The sequence below is a fragment of the Gadus morhua genome, chromosome 15 (assembly GCF_902167405.1).
Source record: "Gadus morhua chromosome 15, gadMor3.0, whole genome shotgun sequence".
Taxonomy (NCBI): domain Eukaryota; kingdom Metazoa; phylum Chordata; class Actinopteri; order Gadiformes; family Gadidae; genus Gadus; species Gadus morhua.
The window spans coordinates 6,663,325-6,686,874 of record NC_044062.1 but is presented as its reverse complement, the minus strand read 5'-3'; the positions used below and the strand labels follow the sequence as shown (position 1 = coordinate 6,686,874).

Here is a 23,550-nt window from a genome sequence, read left to right as displayed (position 1 = left end):
TATGCTTATAATGTATTGACAGATCATTTGATCATCACGATGATCAAGTAGCTCAGTGAACATTTGTAACATTTGTGAAATAAGCGTGTTACTATAGCGAGTTACAAAAGGGGGGGCCATTCTCAACAGATATTATTATATTATATATAGGGTTATCGATTTCTCTCCGTTATTTGTTTGAACAGAAGAGCATTTGAAAGCTATGTGTACGTTTTTGTCATCTGTGCAAATACATGGCCAATCCGCGTGTGAACTGATTGACAATCTCTGTGTACATTACTAATCTGTATGCATATATTGACAATCTGTGTGTCAAATTTGTTTAAACAAACAGAACTTCAATATACGATTTCAAACATTGATTTCAAAATGTAAACGTCAGACAGCCAGGGCTTCAACGAACGAACCAATGCACTGTAGACCGAACGGCCCTCTCTCCATCCCCAACCGCCTCCAGGGGTCCAGCTGCTGGCTCTACTGGTCCCGACCCTGATCTCCTACCTGCTGGACGAGAACACCATGGCCCAGGCGGCGCCGGCCTCCAGCGGGCTACACGACTTCGCCCTGCAGAACCTGATGCGCATCGGGCCGCTCTACCCCGCCGCCTTCAAGACAGTGATCGGGGCGGCGCCCGAGCTCAAGACCCGGCTGGAGTCGGCCATCAGGGCCAACCAGGCCAGCAGTAAGGCCCGCGAGGCCGCCCGATTGGCCCAGCCCGCCGTGCAGGCCGCGCCCACCATCAAGCTGAAGACCAGCTTCTTCTAGACACTCTGGAGATGGCCTTTTTGTCTTTGTGTGTGTATGTGTGTGTTTTGTTTGCTTGGAAATGTGTGTTTTATTTTTGGCTGGTGTATATTTTCCATATCGATTACAAGCCTCTATCCGGTTTATTTGTATATTGTAAAGCTACATTCTGACCGTCGTTTCTCTTGAAGTGGGCTCTTTTGATTAATGTATTCTCATGTGATGGCCATTATTAAAGGGTATTTGAATGTTTACTGTCTACTGACTGAATGTTGACAGATTTCTGTTAGAATGTACTTTTTCACACAATGCACATGCATAAAGGGACACAATCAAATATTTTTTCTTCAGTACGATTGTGTTGTTTTTTTTCCTGGATGCCCAGCAGTTAAATGTCACCAAGCCATTGTTAGACATAGTTATAATTTAACATTTTAATGGCAGTCCAGTTACAATTTCATTTTAAATATTTTTCTTTTGTTCATTGTCTTTTAAATCGAGATTGTTCACTGAATGAGGCCAGCTGATATGTTTGACACTTTCACTTGTTCTGTTCTACTTGAAGTTATGAAATCCAATTACTGATGTATATATGCGATTCACTTGCCTAATGTTAGATACTTACAATTAACGTCAGTAAGTGTCTTTAATTTAAATTGGATAACAAAAGTTAAAATAATTTACATTTTTCTCTGCTTATGATTTAATCGTGAAGAAAATAAACTCCCTGCAAATACATGTAAGCTTGTTTGACCCTTAATAATCCTTTCTCACTTTCGGTTCATGAAGTTCTTTTAAATGTAAAAGTCGCTGTAGACAGAGCGCACTGCTCGCCTTTTCCTTCTTACATTGCGATATGAGACCCTAATATATGGGTTGCTGTTGCATATTGTTTGCAGATGATGAATAATGCAGGATGAGAGCCTCCTCGCAGAGCGCTGTGGTCTGCCAAATCAAGTGCACCCGACTTACATGTTAGGGGCGTGTTCTTCCCCGCTGACGTCACCCAGTGACAGCTAGCTGTCAGAAAGTGAGTTCATTCCCCGGAGCAGAGACACGGAGAGCGTTGACAATAGTTTTTTTTTTGCCTTTCCGTTCATTACCTTGTACCTTAAACCGGCGACACAATAGACAGGGGTTTTTCACCGAGCCCGGCCATGGACGAACAGGCAGGGCCCGGCGTGTTCTTCAACAACAATAACAACCCTATTCTACCCGGTGGTGGTAAGGGACCGCTGCCTGATGGCGACGCTGGGGAGGCGGCCCGGGCTCAGTACAGTATCCCGGGGATCTTGCACTTCCTGCAGCACGAATGGGCCCGTTTCGAGGTGGAGAGGGCACAATGGGAGGTGGAGCGGGCCGAATTACAGGTGAGAGGAGTGCTATGTACGGGGCTTCGACTGTAAATACCGTGGTTGTGTTACTACGCGTCCGTGGCGGTGTCACGCTATGTGTTGGTCTGATTGTGGGAGCTAGCGGAGTTAGCTTGCTAGCCGCCGCGGCTAACGGACTAGCAGGGCAGCTTCAGCGCCCCCTGTCCTACCTGAGCTGTTAGCATAGCTTTCCTCTTAAGCAGCTAACTGGCTAACGGCTAAGCTATATAGCTGCCGCAGCTAGGCTAGCAGGAGCAGCTGCAGCGCCCCCTTACCTGAGCTTTTAGCATAGCATTCCTCTGAGGCAGCTAACCGGCTAGTTAGCACCAAGCGCTGAGACAGCCGACAAGCCGAGTAGAAATTATGCATTTCCGAATACTTTGAGGACGGGGAACTCATAACCTTTCGTGAAACCGTCACTCGCAGCTCGATATTACAACTAGTGTAAAAAATGTGGTTGTGTTACTTCTTACTATTGTGTCGTGACGTTCTGCACCCGTGTCATTCACGTATTTAAAAGCGAAACGCCACACTGAGTGTTCATGGTTGAGGAATGATGGCCTGTGGTAATGCGTGTGAACCAAATGTCCCGTTTGTGTGTACGGGATGTTTCTCTGCCTCCAAAGCGTTACATCAACAACACCATTTCAGATTATAGCAATACGTCAGTCCAGCATGCAACATGCGTATAGTCTACTCTAAATGACCCAACCTTTCAGCCAATATCATCCTAACAGTAATCCAGTTTGATGGAGTATATTAACAAATTCTTGTTAAAAGATATGTCATTCCTAATGTATTAAACGTCTTTGTTTGATCTTTTGTCTGCCTTCTCTGGTGGGTACAAACCTATTCCTATTTAGTGGAAGCAGCAGGCCTATTTAGACCAAAACAACTTTGCCTATTGGCCTGGGGGCACTATTAGGTTTGGGGTCTGTTCAATGATCGTTCACATGCCTAGTTGACCCACTACACTGACCCATTCGTCTCCTAGTACAATCCGCTCGTCCCCTCAGCTTCACAGTGGTACTCCACTCTGTTAGATTAAATTGTGTTTCTAGCAGTCAAAGAGCACTTTGAGATTTTGTGTGTACATTGAAAATAATTATTGTGCCTGTAAATCACTTAAAGACTTCGATCTCTTCAAAGCAACGGTGCAAGCTTCATGAACACAATATTGACCCTGTGTATTTACACTGTAATGAAGCCAGATATCGGTGAGACTGTGTCTTAATCCCATCCCATCAAAACTTTCCCCTTTTGCGGTAAGTGACACAGTTCTGTTTGGTTGTGTAGAAGTGATACCCCATTGGGTGGTGGGGTGAGATGAGAACATGAAGGGACAGTGGAGACAGAATTGCAGGGCGCTTCCTTGATACTTGGCCCTGGCTAACAAAGATGGGAGGAAAGAATGGCTGATCTATTGTGTCTTGAAACGGATGATATCAAAGGCTGATCCGGTTAGTTTGGCGCGTGAGTCATCTACGTAATGCAGCTCTCCTCTGATTGGCGTGTAAGGTTATGTTTCCTGCCCGTCGTCGGTTAGCGAGCTTATCGGAGGAGAAACACTAAGGCTTCTTAGCGAGCTCATGGGTGGTTTGTGGTGGAATGGTTGTTATGCACTCTGGCTTTCTTCTTTCTGCTCCTCTTTTCTTCTACTGTGCCACTGTAAGATGACCACTGCATTTTAGAAGGTCTTTCCTGCACCTATGACTCATTTTAAGGCTTATCCCTTTCTCTGTGCAAGTGTGTACACACAGTCATACTATGCAAAGCCTTTGTAATTATGTTCATGGGAAAAGACACATTGGTATTTCCCTGAATTTGCCTGCTGTTCATCCCCATGTTTTTATGTAAATGTTGCACTATTCATTGTTAGTATAAATGTGCAAGAATATCTTGATGATGAAAAATAAGTCTGCTCCTCGTTGATGCTGACTTCTTGCATAACAGTAGAGTAACCTTAAATAATAGAAACATGTTCAAAAGAGGTAGGCGTAATTGTTCTTCAATAAATAATGAATGCGGTTAATGTGTTTGTATTCGTCAGCATAGAATCACACACATGTAGCTGTCGTTATTTCACTTCGCATTCATAACGGCTTTGACACAATATTAACGTTATCAACATATAAAAGCCAAAACATTGTGTACCCGTTGAGGACACTACCTTTTGTCTTTGAAACTGTTCAGCCTAAGTCAGTGAAGCCAATCCCTGGGCTTGCTTGGAATGCAGTCAGGCCAGCTTGTTAGGTCATGCTGCAGCCACTCCTCTCTGTTGAAGCACGCCTATATGTCTGTTCAATATAGTGCTGTGCTTGTAGCCTCCAACGCACACGCTGCTCTCTCCCCTGTTTACTCCTAGTCCAGTGGTCATTGATAATCAATTAAAGGACCCGCTAACCGGAGATGATATGCCTTGTTTTTATCCTTATATTGGCTTCGAAAGATGCCTCAGTTTTGACATCAGGAGGCTTGAGTGGGTCTCTTGGGTCTTGGCTATGTTGCCTGAATTCAGAGTCAAGTGGGCACCGAAATTGAATGTTCAGGATTTCTCTAGGATCTCCTTTGTTGCAGACACCCACATGGCTTTGTGCTCTGGGCGTCAAAACCGAGATTAGCTTCTGAGATTCTCTCTGGCAGGGGGCCGGTGAAGTGGGCTCCGGTTACGCAGCCAAGAAGCCACCCAGTCCGCCCTGTCAGCCCCCTCCCGTCACGGGAAATCCCTGCCCGACGGCCGTGCTTCCTTGCCAAAGGTATCTAGTCAGCATTCATGATCCGACGCCCGGTGAAGGGCAAAGGTCACTCCGGGTGTAATGTGGCCGCAGGAGAGTTTAGTGGTGAAAAGTGGGCAAGGTCGTGTGACTCTTTTACTCATTAACTGAAAAAGGAGACGCATTTATATGTTTTACTAATTGTTGTTTAAAACCCTTTTTTGTTGTGGTATGTTAAACGTCTGAAGATTCGTGTCACATTTTATGATTTTTATACTCTTTTTTTTCTAGGTCTGGATGTGGTTGGACACTTTGGCTTTTCACTAATGGGAAAACGCACAGGAAGAGTCTGGTAGTGGATCAACAAGAGGGAGGACACTGAGCCTAACACACATGGTGTGCTGTTGGAAGCCGTCCAAACGGGTGCCACTGTCGTTCCTCGACACCGCCTCCTCCCCGAAGCTGTAGTTATTTTTGCTTGCCTGCTCAACTGGGCTCGGTTTAGACTGGACCAGGGCAACAGCACGCAGGCCCAGTTAAACATAACCTCCAGTTTCTTCATCTCTGTTCCCTACACTTATTTAACTATTTGTCTCTAGCATCCAAACAAAGACTACCGTAATTCGATTTCGATCAAATCCTTAGGACACCAGAATTTGCTTTTTAAAGTATTTTATTGGCAGAATACAATGGTGGGGTTTTGTAATAAGAAGTGTGAGTCACTATCTAGTTCAGTCCTTTTGGAGCCACACAAGGGCCTTTCACCCTGGTCATAGGGCTTGACCCGGTCAGCTTGTTAAATCCTCTGTCCTCCATTCACACTGGCAGGCTCGGTCTGTCTACGTAGGTGGGAGGAACAGCTGTCGTGTGTGTTTGTGCGTGTGTGTGTGTGTGTGTGTGTGTGTGAGCGCTTCCCTCCCCCGGTCTTACAGTAAATCTGAGTCCTACTAAATCTGGGTCCTCCGATCTGTCAAGGAGTTGTAAATACCAGTTCAAACTGCCTGGTTCGTCATCTGCTGGGAGTGTGCACTTACTGTACTTGCCACCATTCACCACAACAAGAGGCTTTCCCAAACCGGTCTGCTGTTGTGACGGATGATTATATCTTATTATTATCAGATCAGTTGTTGATACTGCTACTCAACAAGCCTTTAATAATCCCCACAGAGCTAAACGGCCACACTCGTTACTTCACTCATTTATTCATTTGCCGAATTTGATTGTGTCATGATTTATTTTCTCTGCTCTAGCCCTTCCTTGAAACTGCCTCCCAGTTCTGGGAAAGTTTGTCATGATATTTGCGGTAACAACAACGCTGGTTGCCGTTTGTCATTTAGCTTCAGGACATCATGTGAATGCATTTTGTGGCATGGCCTAGAAATCAACCAGCCCATTTGTCAGGGAAAAACATGGAGGTGGCTGGCCTGAGTCCCATACAAGGGGGCAAGTGCTCTAAATGTATTCATAATGTCGCAACATAGGTGGCAGCAGCAGCAGCAGCAGTAGCAGCAGCATCCTCCCACACATGGTCAATGAATGTCTCTGTCTGCACCTACCGCAGGGTAACACTGCAGTGTCAACCTGGTGCAGTCAATGTAACGGCACACTGCAAAATGTAGATCCGGTTGAAGGCGGCACACTCCCGGGTACGACCCCAGACTTTAACGGGAGGAGGGGGACGGTCGGTTAAGCCAGCATGGGGCTGTGAAGTGGGACCTTTCACACTACACACACAGCTATATATTTACCTTTTTTTTATCTCTGGAGCAAAGTAATGGGGGGTAGCCTGGGTAATTCCTTACCAAGCGAGATCTGAAATATTGAACCATACCCCGGCCTCACCTTGACCTCGATGGTGATTAGAATAATCCTCCTTGGAAGTGTGCTGCTTGAGTCGGTCGGCTGTGTCTTCGTGAGCAGGATTGACTTATCTTAATCGGGCTCCAGCTGTGGTCGGCCTGTTCTGTGTGTGTTGGTCCCCGGAACTTATTGTCAGAAGTAAAAGCCCTGTATTAGAATGCAATCTCACAGGTCGGTGCGCTACCACCCTCATGATGCTCTCTGCTAGTCTAGGAAAATACAATCAGCTTGTTGAACAAAATTGACTCGATGTAATGGACAAAGGGGAAAACTACACTCCTGGCTAATGGGTGTGTTTTAAGGCAAGGCAAGGCAAGGCGACTTTATTTATATAGCACTTTTCATACACAAGGCAGACTCAAAGTGCTTCACATATAAACATTGTCATACAATAAAATAAAATAATAGATAAGTAAAAGAAAAACATATGCAAAGAAATGGTTAATATAGAAACAGATCAACATGATCATTAAACTACTGCCAATAATGTAGGCCCATTTAATAAGATGGATTAAATCTTTCTATTTTACATTATGGACATGAAGACTTGTTTTTGAATCAACTTGATTCCACATTTCAATCTAATCTTTATGCTCTCCTGCCTTTTGAGTTTCCAACATCACTTGAACATATTCTGGCATCGATATAAATAGACCTGCTCTGATGTAGCCGTGTGGCAACATAACACAGTTTCTTGTTTTGTATGTCTAAACTTTAGCCTTTTATCCTAACCTCGTTGGGTCTATTTTAAAAGGGATTGTGGTTGTTGGGATTGCATATACGGTTCTGGAATTTTTGTTAATTATTCATTGCTATTTGAGTGTTGGTTTATTTTAAAAGCTTTGGGATGGTGCCTGCTATGTGTTTTTTAACGGCTTCTCTCTGCACACGGGAAAGACAGATTTGTGGGAGCCATACACCAGTCACTTTCCATAGCAGCACCGTCTCTGCCTTTGGCTGTGTATTTTTCTTTACTTGTCTCTTGGTACTAGTGTAAAGGAATTCATGGAATGTACTTGGCTTGTTATCAGGTTGGCCATCTTGGATTTTTAGGCTTTTGTAACTGACTGAGCAGTCCCCTGTTTTAATTGAAAGTGAGTTTGATTGTATTGCAAATATTAGGGTGTTTCCCAGGTTGTCGTTGGGCTGGTTGTTGTTTGGTTCCGGGAAACTGAAGTCAGGTCTGTGTGTTTGTCAAGTAGTTCTTGTTCTGGGCTCCATTTTGTTTGTAAGCACATCGCGCTCCCAAGTGGACTTCTATATATTTTTGTTCAAGTTTAAGTCAGTGGTGGCGAGATGCACTGGTCTTCTCACAGCGTTGGCTGTGTGTGGATTAAAGGGCCTCATTGTTTCTTTGGCCATGACGCAGAACTAGTCTGGACGAAAACATGTCTGGAATGCACATATCCCAACCTTTAATAACCTCTTTTCGAAAATAATTGACGCTGATGTTTTGCAGTCCATACATGTACTCACAGTCCTCTTTCTGGGGTGGTCTTGATGATATTTTGTACCATATCAATGTCTCGCCAGTGCAGGAACGGCTACAAATATCAAATATTTCTTGATTCTATCTAGCTGTTATTTAAATGCCTTACTGTCTCGAAGCATATATTATTACATTATCCAGCATAAGATGAACCTCACACTTCTAAAAACTGAGGGGGTTCACCCATATTTTCAATTTTTTTTGACTACATTTAATATTGTTTTCCCGCCAGACTCCATTGTTTCTGTCCTTACCATTCCTTATGATTCTTTTTACAGCGGATGTGGACAACATATCGACGTTGATAGAGTTGCGACATCATGGCTCATAATTGCACATATCGCAAGGTGTCATTGCTTTTCAATCATAAATTGGAAAAAAAAAACTGTTCCGACAAGCGACCGACACAGGCGGAGACTAATTTGACCGGCGTTTGGCCGGCCGCCCGTGTTGACGTCCCTCCCCAGTATATCAGGCCAGTTCCTCCGTCTCCCCCTTCCTGTGTCTGAAAAGGCCCAGCCTCACTCCATGGACGACCCATTCTACCAGCCGCCCTGGGACAGACTAAGAAGCCCTTATCCGCCCCGGGCCAATAATGCAGCCAGTGTGAGGCGCTGGAATCAAACGCTTCCTGTGTGTCCTCCACGGCCTCCTCCACTCACTTTCACCGCATTCCTTCCACCGTTAATGTTTGATGGCCGGGAGAGGCCGCGCCAGATACTCACACAGCGACTCCCTTCTCCGTCTCTGGCAGCGCGGGGTGCCCGGCGCCCCCCCCTGGGGCCGGTGTGTGTCTCCAGACGAGGAAGTCAGCGGCGGCTGTCTCCCGACTCCCATCAGAGCAGATGCAGCGGCTACGTCTGCAGCGACATGCTTTGGTGGGGTTACGCGATGGTGTCACTCTGTTGTGGTCCAGGGTACCACAGTGTCAAAAGTAGAGTTGTTCCGACATCGATACCAGTATTGGAGATTCCTTGACTCATCACAAAGAATATCACAAACGTGTGCGGTGTTATGCTGCGTTCCTTTTAGGGTCGGAGGTGTGAAGTCGGGCATGGGAAACGTGTCATCGCCGACCTATGTTCCTCGAGCTACCATGTCGGAAAAACATGGATGCATGGACACGTAACAACAAGAATGCAAATGTATCATTATAATTATAGATGTAAATTATCTAGTTCTGAAAAAGGGAACCGACTCACTACATTGCGGTCATCGTAAGAGAACCGTTCATTAAGAACATTGTTATTAGTAGTAACAATGCTAGATGCTGTATCGGTATATACTCGGTATCAGCCGATACGTTCAGAAATCGGTATCGGGAAGGCAAAAATAGTATCGGAACATCTCTTTCAGCAAGAACAACAAAGCGATTTAGCATTGTATCCAAGTCTTGATTAAAGGACCTTCAGCAGCTAGCCAAGTTTGAGGGACTTTGCATGGCAGACATCAGATAAACAGTCACCTTTTTATTCCCTCACAAGTTCGCTGCTAAAGAAGCTATTAGCCTAATTGGCACCTTTCTGGAACGGTCGCACTCACTCTTGGATGGGAGCCATTTTAGTCATTGTGATATTTTGGGCCAGCACACAGTCTGGCCTCTCCAAAACAGTGACATATTTCCTTGTGTGCATCTTGTGCTGTATGTGTAGGTGTCTGCCCCATATCTGCCTGTAGGCATTGTCCCTGCAATCCGCCTTCAGTAGTACGCAGTAGTATTCACCGTCTAAGCATTCTCCTGGTATATTATGGAAAGGCCTCCATCCAGTCAGCTGTTCGTTTTTTATCAATGGAGAAAGATCGGATGTGTGCTATTTATAACATAGGAAGTTGCATACTTGTGTTCACTATGTTGTATAACACGTTAGATAACACTTTTTGTTATTCATATGCAGTGTATTACATATCTCTCCATCTCAAGCTGTCTGTCTTTATCTGGTATTGATCACCTACTCATCAAAACCATTTTGAATATGGCAATGCAGAACACATTGCAGTGTGCTGCCTTCCTTAACATGATTTAGAAAATGTAATTGGTATGAATCCATGAGTTAGAGGCTGGAGATATTGCAATTAGGCTCAGCATCTCGTATGACAAAGCACTTAACTGAATCATTGTGCGTTGGGGTTGTTTGGTCGGATTTACAGTGCAGTTCTATGCTAGCCGGCTCTAGATCTTTACATTATTTAATTTGGTTTGTTAACTGAAGTTCGTTTTTAGTTGCTATCATGACTCTGTTCAGAGGGGCTCGCCCACCAACAGAACCGACATGCAGTGCGGAAAGCAATTATTTCACTGAGATTGTTTTTTATTGGATTTAAAAAAAAAAATATATATATATAGAGGTTGAATCGAAGACATCACTTGGGAACCCTTGATTTGTATGCTTAAAGTCAATAGATTAAATGAGACTGGCCATAATCCTCATTAGCTCTAACAGCGAGTTCTGTGCCTCCTGGGGCGGTAGCAGCCCGGGGATGGCTCCACTACCCAACACTGCTCTCATTGTCTGGCTTAGTTATTGTGCTGCAGTGACAACACGGCAATGCAGAATGACCGGAAATGATGTCCCAGCCTCCATGAACCAGCATATCCACCACAGTTCAGTTTAGTTCAGCAGGGCATGATGCATAGTACACACAGACAAAGATGAAACTCGAATGATACAAAGATAACAGAAAAACAATAACAGATACAAGACAGATGGCATTGGTAGGAGAACTATTCGGATACAGAGAAAGTGCCAAGTGTGCAAGATTAAGTACGAGAATCATATTATTGTGCAAATGTATTGCACATGGTACGAATAAGGGTCTATGTCTCCCCATGAACGCAGATGACAGCTTGCGAGTCATTTGGCGGCTTTCGCCTTGTTGATGCTGTGTTTATTAATTTGTGCAATTAATGAAACGGCATATGCTAATATGTTATTTCAAAGTGCGTGAAATGTAAGAAGTCATAAAGAAGGCTTAAGTTTAAGGTTAAAGGCTTTGCTCACTGAGGGGAGGGGAAATAAAATCTGGATCTAAAAGGATTTGCATGAGTCAGAAATGAGTAGACGAGAGAGGGAGGGACACTCAAAGGAAGAGCCGTGGTGTCTCTGCATAGTTCTGCTTAAAAGGTTACTCTATTTAACTATGTAGTAAAAGCGCTTGCATAACGTCATGTGGTACGTGCCTCTAACCGTTGGACGACTGGACGACTTATACCCCATTGTGTGTTGTAACGATGACTCAAGACCTGCTGTTTTTACTGAAGAGGGAATGTGGAAATGAGAATATATACACTAACATGCTATACGAGTGGGTGCGTGGGGGGGAGATTTCCGCTTAAAATAGAAGCCTGCAGACTTAAAAAAAAAACATTTTTCTCATCCTCAACACTGCATATCGATTTGCTAAACTCCTATTCCAGTTTGATACCCCCTACCCCTTCATTCCGTCAGACGCCTGCCGCGGACCAAGTTATCTTCACCTAGCCAGCCAGCAAACCCCTCAAGACGCACAAACGCTGTCTGCTCTGCACCGGCTTAGGTGCCCGATTATCTCGCGCTCCCCCCCGCGACTGTGTGCAGCAGCGCCGCTATAAGACGTGATGTTTCTGTGTTGGCAGGCCCAGATCGCCTTCCTGCAGGGGGAGAGGAAGGGCCAGGAGAACCTGAAGAAGGACCTGGTGAGGCGGATCAAGATGCTGGAGTTTGCCCTGAAGCAGGAGCGGTGAGTAGCCCCTCCTGGGAACCAGCCCCCAAACACCCCCCCCCCCCCATACACACACACGCACACACGCACACACACACAGGTCTTCCACTGTGAGCTTTCAAAATAGGTGAAGAGCATATTTGAAGCATGGCAGAAACACGCACTGCACAGCGGGATTCAGAGGGCCCCTGTCCGCGTGACGTCTTGTTCCGAGCGCCTGCGTCAGTCTTCGGCGTTGTCCAATGAGGAGAGGGCGTGTGACGGGACAGAAAGCTCCCCTTTTCCCCAGAGTGTTTTCCCCATTCGTCACGGTTGCTCCGTCCCTTCACCCAATCAAAGATTATGCCTAGGGTCAAGCAATCATTTCATTTCGGAAGTGAGTCTGTTGCATATTAATGTGAGCCTCTACAGTCAGTTGCTTTCACAAATAAACGGTGATGTTTGTGTCTGCATACAATCGTCCCCCACGCGTGCGTCAGGACAAGTCATCGCTACGCCTTTGAGCTAGCGGCTACGGGGCTCACATGGCTAGTTGTCGTAGAAACCGTAAACAAAGCACAGGGATGCAGCTGTGTTTTTTTCTTTTTTCAGCGCTCATACGCTGCATCCCAGCACATCACGCTCTGTGGACACGGGCCGTGATGGTGTAATCAGCTGAGCTAAACGGCACTATGCGCCTCCACCACACGCGCAGACCATCTCCTGCCTGGAACACTCTGTTTGTACACGGCCGTTGTATACAGATTATATAAGGGCCGGCGGGGGGGTTGGGTCCGTTTAGAGGCTGCATGCGCCTTTTCATTTGATCAATCGAAGAGGCCGGCTGTTGGTTTGGTCGCGGACATGGTCAGTTGGCGTGGCAACGCAGTCATCGGCCGCCCCGGGATTCCCAGGAGCTGTTGCTGGTGTCATGTGTCTGCAGAGGAGTCTGCCCGTTCTGTTGACTCTGCATTGTCCTCGTGGATGAGGTGCAGGGGATAGAAAGCCGTGCTGGTAAAAAATAAATAAAATGTTTACTACGGGAACAGCGATCAAGGTCGGCTTCCCCCCCCCCCCCCCCCCCCCCCCCCCCCGTAGAACCGTTTGTATATTTCTTTCCTCTTCTTGTTGTTAGTTTAGCGTTTTCCTCCTCCTGCTCACAAGCCTCTCTCTCCAGACCGCTCGGAACCAGGTCCCCGGAGCAGCTGCGTGAGCGCGGCACGTTTTCATTTCCTGTCTGCGCTACACATCGCATGGCTGAACCCCGGAGCAGGGACACAGAGATGATGTCACTGCGTCTTCTCTTTCATCTTCCCCCTTTGTTATGAGAGAGAGAGAGAGAGGGTTCAACAGTGGGGGAAACGGCGTTAGGAAGGCTTGTAACGGCATTGCACTGATGCACACAACACTATAAGGGGATTAGGAGGTCTATAAGGTGTCGCACCCACAAACACAGGTGTGTTCCTAACCACATGACTAATGTGGTGTAAAAGGTGTCCTCCTGACCTTACCTTTTGTTATGCTGTGGGTACTACAAACAGTAAAGACAGCTCGCAGGGGTACTCACAGAATTTACTGGTGCTAAATTACACGCTGCAAGGTACACCATTTTTCACAGTAATTTGAGTGCCGCACATGACACTGCTATGCTTGTTATGTCACCATTTTCTACGGTGAAAGTATACAGGACGGGAGGGTAATTAAATCTAAGTGTCACATCAACAATTTTTTTGCTTTAGCCATCCAACTCCATTGTTGTCGTTTTGATTTGTGGATCACAGGAATCTTAAGCTTTCATTTCTATTATATTATTTCAAATATTTCACACCGATACCGACGTTTTTGGCTTGTGGCTAAATATAGGAGTTGAAATGTATCAGATCAGTTTGGTTATGTGCAACCTTTGAATTCAGAGCGCAGATTCAGGAAACGACAACCAGAGCGCAGCATCAGCCCAGTAGCATTGCTGTGCTCTCCTATGACCACAGTGGGTAAGGTGAAGAGTTGAACTGGTGAAGTAGTTCCCACGATAACGTGGTGAGATCAGCTGTCCGACCCGTGGCGATTGTCTGTTTGTGCGTCTCTCACCTCACGATCCCCACTGCTTGCTCCAGTTGCATAGCAACAGGTCATGTCTTCGAGGGCTTCTGAGTGAATTTGATCCGGACTGGCAGCTAATGCGTTTACGTTGTTCTTTCCGTTTGACGGCACAGTGCGAGTTGCGTTCCCATTATGGCTCCTTGTTTAACTCTCGGACTTGCCTTCAAGTCTAAGGGGTTAGGGTCAAGTCTGTCAGAAATGGTACTAAAGAAGGTATTACTGGGGCTTGTGTAGTGCTACAAAGGCCTCTGTACGCAGCTCTCATCAGATGAATAGCTGCAGTTAAACTAGATGTCCCAGGATGGGTAGTGTTGAATACCACCACAGCCACCTTCTGTGAGTAATAGCGTGTTGGCGCGAACATGATGGTTCCAAGTGCATTCTTTCTATCATATCTTGTGTCTTCACTCTTCACAGCCTCAAATGACACCATTTAATGAAACATTCTCTCTCCTATCTCTTATCTCTCTCGCTCACTCCTCTCCCTCAGGGCGAAATACCACAAGTTAAAGTATGGGACGGAGCTGAACCAAGGTGACATGAAGGCACCAACCTATGACTCTGGTAAGAGGCACACGCACACACGTCAGATGTTGAACCCTGTTCTTCTCTGTGGTTTCATCACAGCAGTGTTCCTACCTTGAAGGTATTCTAAGAGCAGTTCTCGCTGAATGTTTGCTTAAGTTGGGCAAGGGGTGGGTGTGTGTGTGTGTGTGTGTCTGACAAGCCCTCTTTGTATTCGTAATGGAGCAGAGCAGTATAGCTCTGGTATAGACCCTGAATTGAACAGTTTTGTTTGCAACTAGATAGTACACAAACTGGAACAAAGGTCTTACAAAAAGTAGTCCAGAGACAAGTGTTTGTTACCCAGTAGTCCTCAACACCACATGTTAAAAGGCACCTACATTACCACCAGGTCTGAGTGCGTTTCAAAATCTGCCCCTTCCCTGGGAATTAGTGACATCACAAGTGGGCGTGTCCACCCAGTATGACGGACAGATCAGCCTACTGGGTTCAACAGTCCAGAGTACGCAACAAGTAGCGCAATACTTTCTATTCCTCCGCCAATCAAACAGGCTTTCAACCGTCTGTCAGTGGTCAAATGGTTGGTTGCGTTCGTTCTCTGGAGTCCCCTCGATTTGGTGCATCGGCCAACTGAACGAACGACAGACCCCGCCATTGGTCGGGAGCGATTCACCAGCGTATGCCAGAGATGGCATGGTCTGCACGCTTGTCTCGCTGGGAACTGCTGTTCATCTACAACGGAAACACTTCGGAAACACTGCCTGGAGTCGGACGATAAAATAAAAATAAGAGTCTAGGCCCGATTTTATGAACCCTGATTTATTATTACTTTGGTCTACCCCCCCCCCCCCCCTCCCTCCCATCCCCCGGTGGTACCAGGAACCCAGCGGCTAACGTTTGATCCAACCCGCTTGACTGTTGACAACGTGGACGGTGTAACCCTGGCCGTCTCCCCACACACGCGATAAACAGTTTGTTTGCGATGGGTCCGCTCCGTCTCGTCTCTATTCATGAGGACTGCTCGGGATGGGGGCGGGGGGGGGGGTCGTAGCCCCCCCAAAGTGTTGATGAGACGGGGAGACGTGTCAGCAGGGGAGAGGGAGGTGTTTTTAACACGTGGAGCGGCGCACCTGCCTGCTTTGCCACCCACACATCCCCCTCCCCCGCCCCCCCCGCCCCGCTTCAAATAAGCCATGACCCAGTTTTGAGGCAACCTCCAGCCTCTTCCCCTGCCGACTCCCACCCGCAGCCTCCTGCCGAACAGAGACCCCCATCCAATCTCCATCCTATTAACACCACACACACACGGTGACTTACGCACTATTTCTCACACACACACACACACACACACACACACACACACACACACACACACACACACACACACACACACACACACACACACACCTCTACACACACACACCTCTACACACACACACACCTCTACACACACACACACACACCTCTACACACACACACACACACACCTCTTCACACACACACACACACACACTTATTCTCACACACACCTATTCACACACACACACACACACACACACACCTATTCACACACACACACACAGTGACTTACGCACTCTCTCACACACACACACACACACACACCTATTCACACACACCTATTCACACACACCTATTCACACACACACACCTATTCACACACACCTCTTCACACACGCACACGCACACGCACGCGCACGCACACGCACACGCACACACACACATCGACCCCCCCACCCACACAGTCTCTATGCATGTACTGTAGGCATGGCCCAGGCCCTCTGCAGCAGCAGCCAGAGTGCTGACTGCGTTGAATGTGTAATATCAACGAGTGCTCCGATTCCCCATTGTTGTCGGTCACGTATTGGACCGTGTCGGTCAGGTATCAGGCTGTAGTTAAAGCCGCAGTACAGTACCAGGCCGACGGTAACAGTGTTTGCCCGGTTGTTACGCTATCGACAACCTCGAGGGAGGGGGGGACCTGGTCGATTATCTGAGTCCCTTGTTTGGTTTCGGTAGTCTTTTAGCGTTGAGTGTTAGAGACCAAGTCTTTGAAAAGAGATGAGTGTTAGACCTAGTGGTTGAACCGGGTCCTGGGTTGGTTCGCTCTGTGTTTGCAGAAAGCGTTACGCTCACCCCCCCCCCCCCCCACTCACCCTCCTTTGAGTAAATTACAACTTCCGCAGACCCAACGAGGCCTCGGGCAGGCCGAATGTTTGCGGTTGCCTGGGTTGCCCTCGTACATGCAGGAATGTGCTGCTGCTGTTTGTGGAGCTCAATGTGTGGCTGTGTGTGTCTTTGGGGAGTGCCCGCGTTGTGATTTGCGTCTTCCTTAATCAATCCATCACTGATCCTCCCCCAGATGAGGCCAATGAGAACGAGGGGCCCGGCCAACTCAACAATCAGCTGTCGTGGAAACAAGGCAGGCAGCTCCTCAGACAGTGAGTACACGCACGCACGCGCACAAAATCAACGTGATCTCGCCATCTCAATCGATGAATCATTAAGAATAGCTATGGTTAAATATTCTATTAGGCTGTCGAGCTAGTCTTCTGTTATTTGCGTTTCCTCAGCAGCCGAGGAAACACTGCACTGTAAAAACACATGGAATAGCTCCCCCGTGTGGTCAGAATGAGACATTACTTCCATCAGTGCGTTGAAGAGTGTTTGCTGCTCTCAATCCTGAATGCGTTGCCAGTGAGCAGGCCTCCTTTGGCGCCGTTCACAGGCTGTGTCACACATCATCTGCCATAACACGCCTCCTCGCGAGCCAGCGTGTGTCAAGGGACAGATCAACAGTGTTAAAGGCTTCCTCCACCAGCCTGCCCAAGCAGTGCTCCCACTGTGGACTCTCATACACGCCGCGCTCAAGAGGAACAGGAACATTAGCCGTCACGAAACGCTTACAGGCAGCGCCAGAGACTTTCTTTCACCAGCTAATTTATCGAAAAAGTGGGTTTGTTAAAATGGAGAAACCGTCTGCTTGTATGCAAAATTAGGCATTGTTTTCTACAGCTTTATAGATAGTAGGGATGCACTTTAATGAGTTCTATGTTATCTATTCATATTGTATACAAAACAAAACCATCAATTTTATATTCTATTGGTTTTTGTTTTGTCTGTAAAGTCCATTCCTCTAAGTCAGGGGTCAGCAACCTTTTCAGTGCCAGTTTGACATTTTCTCGTTAATGAGTGTGCCTTAAGCAACAATATATAAAAAATGAAGCTGAATTATGACACAGCGACCAAAAACATTTCCAGAAGACCTGGAATTGTACTATTTTCATATAGTCCACAATCATGCATCAACATTTTAAATGTTTTTTTGGTTGTTATATTTGCAACATGGGCTTACAAATTATAATTACATATGTCCCAGTCCCATCTTAAAACACCATTTTCAGAAACTCATTCAAAAACATATTTGCACTGTGAGAAATGTAAAAAACGAGAATATATGAGAATGTTGAAACAAACCATCCACATCAATATCTTTAAGACATGTACAGCTATGCAAAACCATGTGAAGTCATGCATACAGCAACAACACCACTTGCAACCATATTTTAAATATTTTCTTTTCTATTACTCACAACATAAGTTTAAAAACTATTAATTGATCCCGTTTCAGAACACTGGTTTCTGTAACTAATTTTAACATATTTGCACTGGGAGGAAATGGCCAAAACAGAATAAAGTGCAAAAATATATATATATATATTAGAGCTGTCAAGCGATTAAAATATTTAATCGTGATTAATCACATTAATGTCATAGTTAACTCTAATTAATCGCGATTAATCGCAAAAATGTCTATGCTAAATATCCCTTGATTTTTTTGTCCCATAATTCTTCTCATTTTAATTCTCTTATCAACATGGTGAAGTGCATCGGCTTGCCTTGTGCAAATGATTTTTTATTGATAACAACATTGGCATATACACTGATCAAAACAGGACGATACAAAAAAAGAGCCTATAGTGCAATTAAACGACTGCTTTTAACAAATGTCATTTGAACATAGCAGTCAGGCTACTGCTTCTTTGTTTTGAGCCAAAGAAAAAAAAAAAAAAGTTTTTTTTTTTTTTTTTATAAAATAATTGCGTTAATCGCGCGATAAAAAAATTAACGCCGTTAAATTTGGTTTGCGTTAACGCCGTTACTAAACGCATTTAACTGACAGCTCTAATATATATATATACTTTTTTTTTTGAAGTGTGCCAATGATTATGCTGCCCCGTGCCAGTGGTGGCACGCGTGCCTAGGGTTGCCGACCCCTGCTCTAAATAGAGAGTTTTGTCCCAGCCCTGTCCCAATGCAAATCCTACACCACACGGATGAATCCTATTAAAGGAGACCGGTTCAATCCTCGAACACTACCGTTCAGCAACGACCCGCCGATTTGACTCTGCTCGTTAGTTGCTGTGTTTCACTGCATTCTTCACCCCCCCCAGGTACCTCCAGGAGGTGGGCTACACAGACACCATCCTCGATGTGAAGTCCCAGCGGGTGAGGGCCTTGCTGGGCCTGGCTGGGGACAGCGGAGGGGGGAAGCCGGGAGAGAAGGCCAGCGCGGAGCCCCTGGTCAACGGGACGGACACCTCGACGAAGGGCATGGCGACCAGAGGGTCAGTTGGAGGAGTGGAGTAGTGTATTTAAAATGGTATGCCCGTGCGTATGTATGTGTTACACTTAGGGCACCCATTGCACTCCTGATCATCCCTGGAAGGAGGGATCTGCGTTCCAGCTCAAGATTTCTTCTTTGCTTATTAAGGGAGTTTTTTTCTTGCCCTCTTGGGGGCTAGGGTCACGGTCACGGGGTTGTCTGACCCTAGCTAACAGGCCATATAAATATAGGGCCTGTTAAGGCCTTTGAGACTGGACCTGATTAAGGGCTGTAGAAATCAAATGTTATTGAATTGAAGTGCTGGGTGGGTGTAGGATATATCTTCCGTGTTTCACGTCGGGGCTTCATTACATGTGCGGGTCGTAGTGTGGTCTGTGGTCTGCCTTACACGGGGAGGAAAAGAGAAGTGTGTTATCAGCCATCGTTCAGCCACTCCTTGCTAACGACATCTAACAAGTTTGAATGTGTCGGTTTCAGCGCCAAATAGTTAGTTTTGAGCCCGGCTTGGCTGTGTATGCTCTGTAGGGAAGTAACTCATAACCAATATCGTGGTGTATAAAAGCTTCAATGAATGTATGGTATGAATGGTTATCATTGACTGGAGTAGATCCGGAAATATGTACCGCTATCTATTTACTGAATCGGTATCGATTTTGAATCAGAAGATTTTTAAATCTGATTTGTTTTGAAGCTAGAATCTATTTTGAATCAAGTAGCGATTATTATTATAATATTATTCTTATTATATCGTGACCACAACCACTTCTGAGAATCACTCAAAGATCCACATTTTGAGACGGAGAGTCCCGCCCCCCTCCCGGTTGTGTGCGCGGCGTCTGATTGGCCGGTGCGTCCACAGGAAAACGGAGTTGTCGGACCCCAGCGCCGTGCTGGAGGCCTTCAAGTTCATCGAGAGCACGGCGGCGGAGTACAGCGACGAAGACGAGGACGAGGAGGGCGAGGGGAAGGAGCGCACCATCATGGAGTCCAGAACGGTGAGAAAAACAAATGTTCTCCAGCAGACACGCAATGCACACACACATGTGACATACACATGCATTCACGCACCCACATGCCTAAGCACACATGCACGTACTAACACATACACATACATATAAACAAGTATGGTCGTGCACACACATACACATAAACATGCACACGTGCACACACACGTACACACTGCTTAGGTTTTGGTTGTTGGTGTTACTGTTCAACAACACGCGTATCTTTAATTTTTTTTTGCCATTATTTTTTGTGCGTACGGTTAAATAGAAAAAAAACACATCATCTCTGAAACCTTGTTGAATGAAAACCAATAAGCAACACTCACTCACTCACTCACTCACTCACTCACTCACTCACTCACTCACTCACTCACTCACTCACTCACTCACTCACTCACTCACTCACTCACTCACTCACTCACTCACTCACTCACTCACTCACTCACTCACTCACTCACTCACTCACTCACACTATTTCCCAGCACGCTCTGAGATTTCCTCTCCGTGCTCCTCCTCAGATCCTGAGGAAGAAGCCGTCGTCGTCGTCTTCCTCCACCTCGGTCCCGGCCAGCATGGACACCAGCGAGGACCCCGACACAGAAGAGGCCCTGAAGGGCTTCGACTTCCTGTCCAGCCCGGACGAGATGGACACCTCGCCCGAGTCAAGGGGCACGGGCGACGGTACGGACTGGGGTAAGCCCTGTTGGGGTGGGCGGGGGGGAGACCACTAGGTCTGGAGCTAGTAGGAACCGGCCTTGCAAAGCATGATGGGAAAAGGAAAAACAGTTGACAAATCAACCTCAAAGTAGTACTACAAAAAAAGATCCTTTACACTTTTTTTTAAATCAAAATAGTTTTGTCATTTTAAGTGTTTTTGAAGAAATATGCAGTTTCTTTATAACACAAATTTCCATTCTGTGTGTGTGTATTTTTTTTTCAATCTAAATGTCGATCATCTGCCCATAGTTTGGTGACTGTCGTAATATCTCTGCCCATTATTCCCACCCAGTCACTCTGTGTAAATCATCCAAATCTCCACGCTTGAACTCTCTGTATTTAATCCATAGTGTGTGAAACGTGTCCACTGTGTGTTCCCATAGCTAGCCCGTCAACACAGTGTGTGTCCCCCACTCCCACCCCCTGTGTTAGTATGGGATTAGCCCTCCACATCTTCTGTCCGGAGCGTTGAACACCAGGTCGTGATGTCCCCTGCAGGTGTCCCAGTGTGTGAGGTTGACACCGTGTGAGATGGGTGACCCTTCACGAGATATTGCGGGGAAGGGCAGAGCAAAAGACTTCACGTTTTAAATTGAAATCTTTAACTACAAGATATATCCAAATGGCCAGTTAAAGGAACCCTTAAACTACCAAACAAAGACCCTCCCTCCCCTATCCTCCACATTAGGAAGAGCTGAATGATGTGTAGGTCCGCGATCATCTCCCACATGATGCCAGGGGGGCCTTCTTCCACGCCTTAAGAGGCCAAACACAACGTCAACACTCACCCCTTGCTGTGGTGGGGATGGCGGTGATCGTCACCCTGAGAGACCCATCCCTGGTCTTGGCAAGGCCTGCTGCCACTCTCCTTGAGGCTTTCAAACCCTGCCCCCCCCTACCCCTACCCCCCTTACCGTATGGAGACTCACCAGGACTCAGATCCTGGCCTCGTTGAGCTTTGTTGATCCTAGCCTTGTTGAGCCTAGCCTTGTTGAGCCTAGCCTTGTTGAGCCTAGCCTTGTTGAGCCTAGCCTTGTTGAGCCTAGCCTTGTTGATCCTAGCCTTGTTGATCCTAGCCTTGTTGAGCCTAGCCTTGTTGATCCTGGTCTTGTTCCTAGCCTTGTTGTTCCTAGCCTTGTTGAGCCTAGCCTTGTTGTTCTTAGCCTTGTTGAGCATAGCCTTGCTGACCTAGCCTTGCTAACCTGGCCTTGTTGACCTAGCCTCGTTGATCCTAGTCTTGTTGACCTAGCCTCATTGATCCTAGCCTTGTTGACCTAGCCTTGTTGAGACTAGCGTGTTGCACGGTGGACGTAAAACTTCCAGGAGAGATGCTGAGCACCAACCAGAGACAGTGGCGGGCTAGAGGGGGGTTTCCACACTCTACCCTGCCTGCCTGGCTACAGTAGGGGACTCCTGGACCAGGGCAGCTCCTCAACAGCCTCTTGGTCTGGTTTTGTCCTCTCCTCCTCCTCCTCCTCCTCATCCCCAACCTTCCCTGTGTAGACAAGGACGAGCAGGACTCTGAGGCCTGGGATGTGGACCAGGGCCTGATAACCAAACTCAAGGAGCAGTACAGAAAGGAGCGCAAGGGCAAAAAGGGGGTGAAGAGTAAGTCCTTGTCTGCGGCCTGCTGCCTCCCCTCTCCGCCTTCTCCTCCATCTACTCCTCCTCCTCCTCCTCCTCCTCCTCTGCCTCCTCCTCCTCTCTCTGGTAGACGCTGGTTTCCTCACAAATCCTGTAAACCAAAAAAAAAACGAAAGCCTCAAATCCGGAGCAGACATCCTCGCCGTGTTTCTCATTTCCCACTCCTGGCTGCTCTCCTGTCCTCCCCCCTCTCCTCCCTGCCTCCCGTGCTCTGTCCTGCACTCTTTCCCCTCCTCTCTGCGATGTCCCTCGGAAACGTAGCCTTTAGCAACAGCCAAGCCGGCATGTACAACCATTGGGACAGACCTGTTGTTTCACCGGCTGGACGGTACAATTGTTGTACGTCAATGTCGGAGGCCACGTAGAAACCGGCTGAACTCTGACCTGCTCCTCTTTTTGCAACGCCAACCGTGTCATGCGGGTTCTTCTGTTGTACTGGCTACACGCGCCCTTCACTCACGCACCCTCTCTCGGTCACCGGGCCTTTCTCCTCAACGGACGTCGTGCTTTAATGTCTACGCTGCATGCTTTCATCCCCGCTCCACCTACTTCCTTCTCATCCGTTTGTGTACTTCAGTTTTAACTGTGCAGAACCATGTTGTCTGTGATTACCATGTCCTCTCCCGGCTAGTGTTTGTAATCTACTACAACACGGACGGTTTCACCATTCACTGTCATACTCCATATTCTATTCATAGTCTATTTCGTCAAATTCCATATTATTATATTTTTTATTTTGGTTTAAGTTTTTCATTGGGCATTTAATAGTTATTATAACATAATCATAGTTGGGTTATAGCTGTAGTTTTGATTATACATTTTCAGGGTCTCAGATGTCTCCACCTTGTCTTTCTGGGTTTACATAAAACCCCAGAAAACTCTACTATTTTTCTGATAAGACGTATTATTAATTAACCGAGACGAGGCCTGTTGAGGTTCCACTTTGTTCCCAGGCTGACGTCTTCCCTGACCCCCCCCGCCACCACATTCCCTCTTTATTTAGACCCATGAACGTCATCCTTTTATCAGTTTTTCTGTTTCAGGCACGCTCGTTTCT

General features: G+C 46.6%; 2 protein-coding genes across 9 annotated transcripts in view; both read left to right on the top strand.

Annotated features, from left to right (window-relative positions):
• heatr5b (HEAT repeat containing 5B) overlaps positions 1–1,482 on the top strand; it is a 29,321-nt gene extending 27,839 nt beyond the window's left edge. For all 3 annotated transcript variants that reach the window (XM_030379571.1, XM_030379569.1, XM_030379570.1), the window contains exon 36: positions 458–1,482. In XM_030379571.1, coding sequence (XP_030235431.1) covers positions 458–765 — 308 coding nt within the window. In that variant the 3' untranslated portion in view covers positions 766–1,482. The remainder of the gene's footprint in view (positions 1–457) is intronic.
• Positions 1,483–1,751: 269 nt separating this feature from the next.
• LOC115559560 (striatin) overlaps positions 1,752–23,550 on the top strand; it is a 29,028-nt gene continuing 7,229 nt past the window's right edge. For 2 of the 6 annotated variants that reach the window (XM_030378416.1, XM_030378418.1), the window contains exons 1-8: positions 1,752–2,114; positions 11,794–11,897; positions 14,449–14,522; positions 16,864–16,942; positions 18,956–19,129; positions 19,988–20,123; positions 20,651–20,825; positions 22,353–22,457. In XM_030378416.1, the coding sequence (XP_030234276.1) occupies positions 1,902–2,114; positions 11,794–11,897; positions 14,449–14,522; positions 16,864–16,942; positions 18,956–19,129; positions 19,988–20,123; positions 20,651–20,825; positions 22,353–22,457 (1,060 nt within the window). In that variant the 5' untranslated portion in view covers positions 1,752–1,901. The remainder of the gene's footprint in view (positions 2,115–11,793; positions 11,898–14,448; positions 14,523–16,863; positions 16,943–18,955; positions 19,130–19,987; positions 20,124–20,650; positions 20,826–22,352; positions 22,458–23,550) is intronic. The other 4 variants (XM_030378419.1, XM_030378421.1, XM_030378417.1 and 1 more) reach the window with 3 other exon arrangements.